This window comes from Rhizoctonia solani, chromosome 10 (genome assembly GCF_016906535.1).
Source record: "Rhizoctonia solani chromosome 10, complete sequence".
In the NCBI taxonomy this organism is placed as follows: domain Eukaryota; kingdom Fungi; phylum Basidiomycota; class Agaricomycetes; order Cantharellales; family Ceratobasidiaceae; genus Rhizoctonia; species Rhizoctonia solani.
The window spans coordinates 1,714,217-1,726,706 of NC_057379.1; the positions used below are offsets into that span (position 1 = coordinate 1,714,217).

Here is a 12,490-nt window from a genome sequence, read left to right on the forward strand (position 1 = left end):
ATACTCAGCGACGGTTGGACAAAAACCTCGGGGGTAAATTACGCATACCTAACAACCGGCCTTCGTGTATATTATCCGAGCTCTACCTTGGAGCGCGAAGCCAACACCATTGGGCTTCTTCGAAGTCTCAATAAGCATGCCGAGCGATGAGGCTTGGCTTATCAAAAGTGATCCGAGGACGTTTCTCTTGCTTTCTCAGCGCGTGATCGTTCTTTTTTTTTTTTTTTTTTTTTTTTTTTTGATTCATATTTAAGGAGCTACATGCGAAACAAGGCAAACCGCTCACAAGAAACCGAGGCAAACTACGCTAAGAGAGAGAGAGAAAACAAGAAAGAGGACACAGGGGGAGTCACGAAGAAGCAAGGTAGTAAGCACGGGATGACCGCGTGGGGCCGTGTACAGGGGCCATAAGGGCGTGATAAACGGTATGTCCTAAGGACGGGGGGGTGTGGCGGCCGTAAGGGCGTATGGAGCGGTCATAAGGACGTATGGACTTGGGCGTAAGGCCCTACAGAGGTTGAGCGGTTGCCGGCGGATCTCTACACTTCCCGATTCCCGACTTTAGTATGAACTCAGATACTGCCTCCAGTCCCGGCAGTGTTCCGAATAACTCCTCCCAGGAGCGTTCAGGTGAAGCTTCAGTGATGATATGTCTGTAATCCTCCGTATCCGGACAGAACATGAGCAGGTGCTCGGGCGTTTGGGATGGTTCGCCGCATGAGCATTGCGGGTCGATTTGTGAGTGGAAACGAGCGCTGTATGCCCCATAAAAGCCGTGTCCAGTGAGGAATTGGACTAGGCGGCATTGTACGTTGCGAGGGTATGTGGGGCGGTTGAATATGGGGTGTAGTTTGAGGGCTGGGGGGCGTGGGATAAAAGTCCCCGAGTCTGGGCGAGCGATTGTGTGTTCGGCCCAGACTTTCTTCCAGTCTCTCGTGGCTCGTTTCGTGGCCATCGTCTTGGCCCATGTGATTGTTCTGTTGAATATGGGGGTAGGTCGGAGCGTCTCGCTCCCCTTAGCTAGTTCATCTGCGAGTTCGTTCCCAGCTATCTTGGAGTGCCCAGGTAACCATTTGACGGTGATGTGGTGGTTTGGGTCTTTCTCCAGGAAGTGTTGGGCGTATTGATGGAATAACCGGGCGGCGTATTGTGCGGGGTGTCTCTGGAGGGACGATATGGTTTTGACCGCCGCCTGGTTGTCGCAGTAGATGATTATTCGCTTGGCTTGTACTTGTTCGGCAATTGCCACGGATTTGTTTAGGCAAAGGGCTATGCCCAGCATTTCCGCGTCATAGATGTTTGCTCTGGGGCCGATGCTGTAGGATTGTCTTGCTAGGGTCTGGTGCCCATATTTTACGATGAAGCCTAGTCCGATCTTAGGAACGCCGTTAAGTGAACCGGCGTGGCCGTCCGAGAAACTGTGGATGGTATTCCCGTTCGGGTTGCTTTCGGCTTCTTCGATCTCGTTCTGGATAACCTTGGCGGCAGCATTTTTGGTGGCACTTGGTGACTTCTCATCGATTGAGAGTTGGTCCGGCCATGGGTTATTAGGTTTCGACGGGTGAACAAGGTACGGTGTGATGAACTCAATATCCGGGTGTGAGAGGGACGCGGCGAATGCAATAGGGGATTTGGGGTTAGGTTGGGGGGATGTGGAAGAGTCCCAACTCTGTGGCAGTCGTCGCGCGACCTCTGCTAGTGTGGGGATGGATCTGAGTTTGCTAGCAAGATTTTCGATGATTCTAATACAAGCGATGTGTAGGGGGGGGATTGAAGCGAGGTGCTCCATGCATCTGGTGGGAGTTGTTCGGAAGGCACCGAGTATCCATCTCAGACCTTGATTCTGGACTTTCCTAAGTGGCTCGAGCAACGACAATTGCCTACGCCCATGAAACCACAGAGGGAGCCCATAAGTCAAAATCGGAGTGACACTGGCCTTAAACAGGATGCGGGCATGACGGACTGAGAGACCGTTCTGGGAGTTAGCTAACATGCGGAGACCAGCTAGAGTAGCTCTGGCTTTGACTGCCATGGTCTGAATGTGTTCCTTGAAGTTAAGCTTTCTGTCCAGATAGAATCCCAGCCATCGGACCACGTCCTTTGGACTGATGACAGTGTCTGTACCAAAGTGGGAAAAGGTCAGTGAAGGATTGGAGTGGGGGGTACGAGCAGAGCGGATGAAATGAATGAGGTCAGACTTAGGTAGTTCAAATTCTAGGCCAAGTTTAATAGCGGTTTGATTGATGTTCTTGATGATATCGGTCATGATAGTGATGTTATCTTGATGGGAGCGAGAGTATGCAAGGATGGTAAAGTCGTCTATGTAGGCAAAGGAGTGGGCTTGAGGATCTATAGAAGCAGCAAGGAGAGGAATCGAGTAGAGGGAAGAGAGGATGGGTGATAGGGGTGAGCCCTGAGGGATACCGACGTCTGGAAGTTGGAAGTGGGGGCAGAGTAGGCCGTCTATACGGAACTGGGCAGTGCGATTGCTAAGGTATGATTTTAGCCAATCGCATATGTTTGACGAGTAGCCTAGCCTCCTAAGGGTGTATATGAGTCTAGAGTGATCGACGTTATTGAAGTATCCTGATACGTCTAGAGTGAGTAGGGAGACAGCCTTGTTCCTTTTCCAGGCAAGTTGGATGTCGTGTATCATGCAAAGTCCCGCGTCTGTACATGAGGTGATGTCTTTACCTCCAAATTGAGATTGGGGAATGAGTTGATGTTCCCCAGCCTTGTGGATGAGCCTGGCTGTGATGACCTTCTCCAGGAGCTTGGAGAGGGTTTCAAGTAGGGCGATTGGCCGGTAGTTCTTTGGGATAGACATGTTAGCGCGGTTGGGTTTGGGGATGGGTGCAATAATACAGTTCCTCAGGGCGGTGGGGTGGTATCCAATGTTCAGGCATAGGTTAAACAGCGTGACAAAGTGATTGGGGGAGGCGTTGAAGGCCCATTTTAGCAAGCAGTAGTTAGAACCAAACGCCCCTGGCGCGGAGCGGTTTGATGTAAGGTTGATGGCAGTTCTGACTTCTGCGGTGGTGATTGGCTGGTGGGGTCTTCTTGGATGTGCTCTGATGCCCAGGGGTTCCAGTGTGACGTGTGGGGAGTTGGCTGGTGGGAAGAACTGAGCCCCTAGGTGCCTAGCTTTGTCGTGTGGGTGGGTGGCTGTGATGCCTGAGACTGGATGATGGATGGGGGGGAGGATTGATCGCCGCTTCCCTTGGTACCATTTGAGAACGTCGAATACACGTTGGGTGGAGATCTCTGCCAGGATCTTGTCCCCTCTGTGTTTCTTGGCTTGTCTAATGGCACCACGCAAGCTTGCTCTCAGTTGTTCCCTTGGTTTTTGGTCAGGGTTGTGCTTGAGGTTATGGACGGCCTCAGAGCACTCGTCTGTCCACCATGGGGATCTAACTGGTCCGGGCTTCTTTTGACGCAATGGGGTGGGCATGACCATCTTGGTGGCGTTTGACATGGCTTCTAGAATCAATGACGTGATCCTATCAGCTTCTTCGGCCGACCGTGGATCTGTGGGGAGGGGGGTCTTCTGGACTTGCCGCATGTATTCTTGGGTCCACTTCTTTTGGCGGCTGGTGTCGATGATGTGCCTGGGGGACGGTTCCGTGACCCCTACAGGCTCGGCTTGGTCGTGGGGCCCAATGGTCCATGTGATGGCCATGTGGTCCAAACCAAGGGACTTGCCTGAGGACTGGGCTTCCACCTCCCAGTTGAGGTTTGGCCACGCGTCAATGGCTTGGCTATTAAGAAGTGTAAGATCTATAATGGCATTGGAGGTATGCGATCTTGGGACAATGTGGGTGGGGAGATTGAGGTGGTTGAGGATGTGGAGGTCTTGGTACTCAGCGTATGTTCTGAACAGTCTCTCCTGTGCGTTTGGGCGATGATGTTCCCACTTGGATTGATTGAGTGCCCAATCTGGGTGGTGCATGTTGAAGTCCCCAGCCATAATACATGGTCTGTCCATGGGGATGTTGATGTTGGTGATCGCTTCCACTGTGTCCTTGAAGCTCTTGCCATGGGGGTAGCAGTTGATTATTGTAACCGGAGAGTTGTGGAGTTTGAGGTCAATAGCAAGTATGTCCTTGTGAATGGGGGATATGTCGGAGAATTGTGGATGTATGTCTTGATTGTTTCGTATATATATAGCTACCCCTGGCCCCTCGACAGTGTTGGCGCCTGGAGGAATAATGCAAAGAAAGTTAGAAGAGGAGACGGTACCATAAATATTCTGTTTTTCTGGGTTAGTGTCTTTCTGGGAGCCGATACGGCCCCACCAAATATCTTGGAGAATAAATATATCAAAATACTCATATAGCGGTTCGTTGAGGAGTGCATGCATTCTTGGGTTGCACCCCGCAACATTTAGTTGGAGTATGTGGTGTTCAGGCATTAACGCCCGTCGACCGGCTTGCAATGATTTGCGTTATGGGGCGGCGGAATTCCGACATTTTCGGGCATTCGGGGGTGTTGAACCGATGTCCGTGGAGGCTGCATGACGTGCAGTATACGCATTCGCACGGGTTCCCTTTGCCGTCCCGTATGCATCGGGGGCAGTTGTCGGCGTTGTGTTCGTCGGTGGAGTGGGTATTGCGTCCGCACTTGTGGCAGCGGGGTTTCTTGGTGCGGCATTGTCTTTCGGTATGTCCGTACCTAACGCATTTTGAGCAGGTTTGTAGGAGGGGTTTAGGGTTGAATTTCTTGATTTCGCATTTTCGACCGTATATGAATATTTGTGGGTTTGTGAGCAGTCGGCTCGAGGTGATGCCTCCGGCGTCTTCGAAGGCGAACGACACTGTGGAAGCCTGGCGGCCTTCTGCTTGCAGGCGCGCCGGGTCTGCAAGCCAATCTGGTGAGAGGGTTATTTTAAGGTCGCCGAATTTGGCTTCCTCAGGGAATGAATCCCGTAGCAGCTGTGTCAGTTCGTCTCGGTTGCGCATGCGTTGTGCGGGCCCTCCCATCCCAGTGGGGACGTTGGTGACTACCAGTCGACTCCACGGGACTTCGGGGCCGAAATCGTACTCAGGCATTTTCAGCTTGTCCATGAGTAGAGGAATGGCGTTTTCGATCGCCGTGATGGAAGCAGAATTGGAAAAAGAAAGGTGTAGACTCGCCTTGAGTGTCCAGCGGACTCTGGTGAGCCTGCCTTTGCCAAGCGTTCTGTTCGCGGCGTCCAGGCACTCGCGCATGGACACGAAGATACTCTCCGGGTTGGGTTGAGTGACGGGTAGGGTTTTAAAGCGAACGACAAAATTCCTGTCGTCGCTCTGTGCGGGTGGGGGTCTCGCAATGTCCCTCTTGAGGGCGGACGCAATGTTGGAGGCTTTGACCTCCGGGGCTTTAGTGTTACCCTTAGCCGCAACATCGGCCCAGCTGACGCTCGTTGGATTACTTGGATTTTGGGTGGGTTTGGGGCCGGAGGCTGGCTGGGTCGTTTGAGCGGGCTTAGCCTGCGGTTTAGCACCTTCGAGCCTGCTCAGCCTGGCGTTGATGTTGTCAAGCTGTTCAAGCTTCTTGAGGATTTGGTTGAGGATTGTGTTGTCGGTGTTAAGGGTTGAGGGTGTGGTTGGGTTGGGGTTGAGAAGTCCGGAGGTTGGGTCGAAGTCGATGAACGGGTTGTCGGGTTGTGTATGGGTTGTCGTATGTCCCCATCCTTTCCCGGGCTTGGTGTTATCCCAGTCTGGTTCGCGATCCGTTTCCATCTCATCGTTGTCGTTTGCTGTTGTGATGGGTTCGGGTTTCATGGGTCTTCCTTCCCGTATGCATTGGGGGTATATGTGACTTGTGCGTTCTGCGTGGTCGAAGGTGCTTTCGTTGATTTTTGCGATTTCTTTCAGGAAGTTGATTGTCGTGTTTTGCTCGCTGGTGGTTTCGTCTTGGGTTACCCTGTTGTTGATGATGGATCGGATAACTTTTGCGGTGATTTGGGAATATTTGAGGGCGCATTGGAGTGCGTCATCGCAAGGGTATGCTCCATCTTCGAGTCGGTCGAGCCAGTGTTGATCTTCCGGGTTCCATGTGAGGTCGTGCATGGGGGTTTCTCTGCGGATTTTGTTAATGCGGTTAGGTTTGGGGGTGGCCGACATTGGACGTATGTCCTCTGTCAGTTCCATGGCTACACTTTTGGGTGTGCCGACTTCACTATCATCGTCCGACGTATGTTCCGCCAGTCTCTCGAATCCTTCCCCTGCGTCTCTGATCTGTTCAGACTCTTGGGAAGAGCTGACAACCATTATGACTGGGGGTTTGTCTTTGGTAGACGGGATGAGTTGGACCTTTGGGCTCGCGACGCGTGATGCTCGGGTAGGGCTAGGGGTGCGTGTGTAATCGGATATGGACTCAATATTTAATGTTGCGTCTGCAACTGCTTCTTGGGTGGATCCAGCAGGGATGGTGGATTGGACGTTACTAATTTTTCTGGGTTTTTGGTCGGAGTCGTCAGAGCCATACATAGAGATAGAATCATTGGAGCCGTTGTTTTTGGATTTTTTAATAGCTTTTCTCTCAGACGGATATACAGAACTAATATCGTGTGCGTGAATACTGGTAAGGTCAGAAGTAGAACGAGTAGAACGACGCAGGATGCCTGAAAATCGCGAGCTGATTCCTTTGCCCTTAGGCCCAGGATTGTCGGTCATGGTCGTCGTCGCGCGTGATCGTTCGGCACACAATGTAGCCGAACCCTGGGACCAACACTGGATCAACATTTAGACGATCGCAAGAAAGTCGGTTCACGGTATTGGGAAATAAAGGCTTGAGCTCTGCCAGCGAACTCGCCAACTTTGGGAGATGGTATCGTCAGTGTCGTCATAGTTCCGTGAGCTGGACGAACCGGGGGGATACAGCAGTACTAAATTACATATATAGACAAATTTGAATTGTGACAGGTAAAGTATATTTCAATGAGGGTTGAATAAATATATGCACTGATATTGGGAATAACGAGCCGACAAGCGTGGTTGTGTTAGCCAAGGTTGCCAAAACTGTTGTTGAAAGTATAGGAAACTCATTCAGAATTGTACCTCTTTGAGCCGGACATGGCGGACAATAGGATAACAGACCCTGGTCTCTGGCAACGTATCGGCCATTCGAGATACAACCTCTTCAAGTCCATTAGTCGATTTGATGAAGATGGTCCGCGGGCTTCTTTCAGTTGCTATCGACCGACAGAAGCCCGAGGGTTGTCAGATGTTCCCCTCCATCGAAGGTTATTTAGCAATTACCACTAGACTAAGTGAGACTACCGTTGCTTCGATCGCTACCTGGTCCAAACGGTGTCTAATTATTGGCCAGTTGGCTATGAGTATTGAAATTGGTCTTGGCTCATAGGCAATCCTATATCCGTACACGCGCGATAGGTAACACCGAGACATCCGGGATTTATCCTTTACGATAATATTTAAGCAACGGGAACCATCACTGAGGACACTATCATCCGCTACAGTCTCACTTCTCCTGCACTACAAGTCATCCTCACAAGCCCATCTTTTGTCTACTCCTTCTTTCAAAATGAAGTTCTCTATTGCGATTGCCCTTGCTCTTTCCGCCAACGGTGCTTTCGGCCACTGTAAGTTGTATTCAGTGTGCATTTGGGACAGGCCCTTACTGATATATTGTAGATATTTTTAATAAGCTCATTGTCAATGGCGTTACGGGCGGAGCGTTCTCAAACATTCGCCCCGTTTCCAGCAACTCTCCAGTAGAAGACGTCTCATCGACCAACATGCGTTGCAATGTTGGAGGCGCAAGCGGAAGCAGCACTACTACTACTACATTCCCTGCCGGTTCCACTGTGAGTTCTTTAGGGTTTTAGAATCCAACTGTGATTGAGTTGCCTGTTAGATCGGCTTTGTTCTCGATAACACCATCTACCACCCTGGCCCTCTCGCAGTCTATATGGGTAAGCAACAAGAATCAGCCCTAAATTATACGCATATATTCATGATCACTCAAAATGACAGGCAAGGCTCCCTCTGGCACCACTGCTGCTTCATGGGACGGATCAGGTGCTAACTGGTTCAAGGTTTACGAGATGGGTGCAGACTTTAACCCATTCAAGTTCCAGTCTATGGGTAAGTGTTCAAACAGTAGACAAGACAATCGAAGCCTGATTTCAGTACAGACAAATCGACATTCACCTTCACTGTCCCCAAGACCATCCCATCTGGAGATTACCTCATCCGCATTGAGCAAATCGGGCTTCATGTTGCCGGTGCCCCGCAGTATTATATCTCATGCGCGCAGGCCACTGTGACCGGAGGAGGCAACGCCCAGCCATCAAAGGTCTCCATCCCAGGATATGTTACCAAGGACGATCCTAGTCTCACTGGTACGTGCACTTATTTGCAGCCCATATTTTTAGTTACTAAAATACTACATCAGTCAACATCTGGAACCCTGTTCCCACTGCCTACAAGGTGCCAGGCCCGGCGGTCTTCTCAGGATAAACGTGCATTGCTTTCAATCAGAATCATGGCACCGTTTTCGGTTGATATTTGGAGTTATAGCTATGTTGCAGTGCGAATAACAATATACATTCAAGGCAATACCCATATAGCGCAATCATGTGCCGTAACTCGGCATTAATTATCCGGACCGTGACTCCACTCATCCAGCGTCATGAAGTTAGATTCCAAAGCTTGTTACTTTATATAAGCGCCGACAGCCAAACCACAGCTACCAACACTGCAGGGTGGGCGTTTGTAGGTTGATCTGCAGATACACGTATGCAGAGAATTTCTGCGTCAAGTGAACCAAGCTCGCGGTTTGTGTTAGTCAGCGAGTGTATGCATGGTGTATGCCCGTTGCGTTCATGCTCAAGCCAGTACTCCCTGTCTGCATGCTGTATACCACAGAATAACGCCCACCCAACATATGGAAAGTGCATACAAGGTGAATGTCAGCATAGATACATCGTATGACTTGAGGTTTACCTGGCGGAAGCCTGGTAAATTCCCGCTCTGAGGCCATGATCAGCCCAGTTCAAGCAGTTATCGATATCAATTACAACCCAGTACTTGTACATTGGGCCATAACCATACCAATCTTGGTTTAATATATGTATATATTAATATCTTTTACGTTTTGGCACTTCAAACCCACAAAGCGCGGGTAGCTATAGATATTCGATTGCTTTAATCCAGGGATGCCAGCAACTAAGGGTAGCACGGTGAGCATGTTGGACCGACTGTCTGTCTTCTCATCAAACTCAATAATAAGAAACACTTCAAAAATAGAGCAGTATATAGCGTGACTTCAATCTCACAGTCTTTTTGATGTAGACTCACAAAGACCGACGCATACACAATTGTCTGCACAACATGTGATCCTCAAGTTCATATTCCAATGGCCGGATACACTGTACAAGGTTATAATGCTGAAAATCAGTGCGTGTGTTTAAGTGAGAATTGAGCTGAAATCAAGGTCAATACATACTGATTTTAGGTATCAATTCTTCCATAGTATGATTCATGCTGAGGGAGGCATACTAACATTGTAATTTTCAGACCATATCCTACTGAAAAAAGGGATCTTTTACTGATGTACTGATTTTCAGGATTTTATCACACCACAGTGATACAAACTGAATTTATGAGCCCTTGTACGGCCAAGTTCTCTCCTTGTCTCTCCCCCCACCTGCAATTACCAGAACTGACTAGATTGAGAGTTGCATGCATTATCCAATTGCAAGTGAAACATCCAAGCTTTGTATTCACCATTGCTTTTTGCTCTTCATTTATTCAAGTTGATATATTATACTGGTCTATTAGGTAGCTTTGAGACGCTTTGCTTACCCAGGTGTGAGTCATGGGTGAGTTTTTGGTATTTCAGGACATGCATACACTCTATTGTTTTTTAGTATGTTTGGCAGACGTTGATATCCAAAATACGGTGCCAGTAAGTTATACATTTGGATATTTAATTTTTATCTGTGTATATACTGTGTGCGTTGTGAGTGATTAATTGGTTTTATTAACTATCACTACCTGCATCCCCTATTGCTCAGCAACCGTGTGAGAAGCAAATCAAAAGTTTTCAACACAAAAAAAAATATGTATTGATATTTCTATCTGGTTGACAGTTGATTAACAGCTGCTACATATACGTATACCCTGCGGCTGCATATAGCCATATGAGGATACCGTTCACGCGTTTCAACGCCATGAATACATGCACAGACAAAAGAAGACCCACACATGGACCGGACAAATGCCTTGATCACAACAGACTATCTTCCCCCAGGATACGTTGCGTAAGCAAGTGTCAATGTTCATCTCTAAGTCTGCTTACGTGGAATAAACCATATGATATAAACAGTATCTCCACCCGTCATTTGTGCTGCATTCACAGGTGCCAAGTTTGTGTGTGCACCAGTTTGCGTGACATAAACTGGATGCAAACCAACGGAAACGGCCTTGTTTACCAGTAACCTCCCTGCGGTGCAAACTGGCCAAGCAATGACAACCTGACATGAGTCAACTTACACCATGAGTTAGATTTTGATCTACAATTTCACTTAAATGCTGGTAGCCTAGCATGATCATGTTTTGCAACCTTCAGAGATATCAGATCATGGCTGGACCCAAGAGGGTTTGATACTTACAGCATTGAATGATCCCATCATCCATTGGCTAGATTCAAGATGTAAGATCTGGTGGGAGAAGCTTGACCGGAATATTTGAGTGATTTGTGGCAGTATGGCAATGTGTAGGTGCGTTGTTAATAAGCAAAAGAATATATCTGGCTTGAGCCTTCATATCCTTGTTGAAATCATGAAAAGTGTATTGATTGACCCTGTATATAAGAGTATCAGGAAGGTGAGAATACCAGACTCAAACTGGGCTGTTTTGTGGCCCATGATGTCCGTTGCGCCATTGTATAGGCATAACGCCTCCTACTACGTATACTGCGGGCGTATGCTGTGACTTGTTCTCCCACGGATAACTAACTTGATTACAGTCAACAGAAGCTACTAGAGTTCACTAGTAAGCACATGACATTTCTATGATATGGATCAAAGAAAACATGTATTTAGGCACTAGATACTTGAAAGCAGACTTCACAAGACGGGTTACTTTTGTTAATTGAATGGGTACACAATTTGTCAAATAACATGCACATTTGTGGTTAGTCAACTGGAAGGAATATCCAATACACTACTGTATTGTAAAGGAATCAATGAATTCCGCATTTTGTAGTATCCGCCCACCTATCCCAAACTTGCACGTCAATACATCATCATCATTTGCTCACTGCATCTAAAGTACTCACTCAACCCTCACCCCACATAACACCAATCCCACTCTTTGCCAAGCAACAGTGGTTGGCTATAGTCCGCTTGTAGTACCCCCTCAGGTCCAATGTTGTAAACACTACTAACGTCCAAAAACACTCTGCCTATATAGGAAGGAGCCCAAAACACAAGCTGTGAGTTGCTGTTTTGTACCCACCCATCCTGCAACACCGTCAGCCCACCAGCAATTGCACAATGAGGTTCCTTCCAATCCAAATCAAATGAGGTACAGTGGGATAGGTCAGGTACACTGGGCGCTCCTGGTGTCTTCCATACTTGTATTGTGGAGTCCCATGAGCCTGAGACAATATATGCGCCATTGGCTGAATATGCCACCAAGTTGACCCCATCTTGGTGGCCTCAAAGTGGCTTGCACGCAGGCCCTCCATCTTTCACCCTCCACACCCAGACGCTCCCCTCAGATGAGCCAGATACAATGTGACTGCCGTTGGGCAAGAACATAACTGACAGAACTGATCCCTCATGCCCCTTGAGAGGACCCAACACTAGATTGCCACTGCGCAAGTCAAACACGCAGATGGTGTTATTGCTTGACCCAGAAGCAATGAGTCTGCTATCAGGCAAGAACGTGACCAAGTTGATACTGCCCTTATGCCACTGCAATCCAAATGGATCAAATAGGAGTGACAGCGCCTGCGCGTCCCACATCTGGATCTTCCCATCTTTACAGCCAGAAACAATGCTCTTGCCATTGGGAGAGAACGCTGCTGAGTAGACATCTTCCTTGTGTGTTCCAACTTGGTCCATAGGTGTCAGAATCCCATTGTCTACATCCCAGGTTTGTATGGTCTTGTCATCCAAGGCAGAGGCAATGAGCCTACTATTGGGTGAGAACAAAACCAACCAAACTTGTCTTTCATGCCCTAGGAGTGAACTGAATAGTAGCTTGCCGCTTGTGGTATCCCACAGACAGATGACACAGTCAGCGCCGCCAGAAGCAAGGTACCTGCCATCAGGCAAGAACGCCACCAAGCTGATCAAATGGGTGTGTACCATAAGCGGCTTGAGAGTAGCAGTGCCATCAGGCACATTGAACATATAGATTGCCTTGTCCCTGCCTGCTGCAGCAATGCATGAGCTATCAGGAGAGACCGCAACAGACAAAACTTTGTTGGCTAGTGTCTTCCAGTTTGATGTTGAGTGGAGTGCATTCCACAT

The 12,490-nt window shown here is 48.6% G+C and overlaps 4 protein-coding genes across 4 annotated transcripts; 1 reads left to right on the forward strand and 3 right to left on the reverse strand.

Annotated features, from left to right (window-relative positions):
- Window positions 1-508: 508 nt before the first annotated feature.
- RhiXN_08699 (Reverse transcriptase (RNA-dependent DNA polymerase)) lies at window positions 509-4,360 on the reverse strand (the record flags this gene model as incomplete). Its single annotated transcript, XM_043328515.1, has 1 exon — window positions 509-4,360. One exon carries the CDS (start codon window positions 4,358-4,360, stop codon window positions 509-511), a length of 3,852 nt encoding a protein of 1,283 aa, XP_043183900.1.
- A 43-nt stretch (window positions 4,361-4,403) lies between these two features.
- Window positions 4,404-6,656, reverse strand: RhiXN_08700 (uncharacterized protein; the record flags this gene model as incomplete). Its single annotated transcript, XM_043328516.1, has 1 exon — window positions 4,404-6,656. One exon carries the CDS (start codon window positions 6,654-6,656, stop codon window positions 4,404-4,406), a length of 2,253 nt encoding a protein of 750 aa, XP_043183901.1.
- An 871-nt stretch (window positions 6,657-7,527) lies between these two features.
- On the forward strand, window positions 7,528-8,465 carry RhiXN_08701 (glycoside hydrolase family 61 protein; the record flags this gene model as incomplete). Its single annotated transcript, XM_043328517.1, has 6 exons — window positions 7,528-7,585; window positions 7,638-7,810; window positions 7,861-7,918; window positions 7,980-8,090; window positions 8,141-8,347; window positions 8,401-8,465. The coding sequence occupies 6 exons, from the start codon at window positions 7,528-7,530 to the stop codon at window positions 8,463-8,465; spliced, it is 672 nt and encodes a 223-aa protein (XP_043183902.1).
- A 3,206-nt stretch (window positions 8,466-11,671) lies between these two features.
- RhiXN_08702 (peptidase C14) lies at window positions 11,672-12,490 on the reverse strand (the record flags this gene model as incomplete). The annotated part of the gene is made up of 1 exon (XM_043328518.1): window positions 11,672-12,490. One exon carries the CDS (start codon window positions 12,488-12,490, stop codon window positions 11,672-11,674), a length of 819 nt encoding a protein of 272 aa, XP_043183903.1.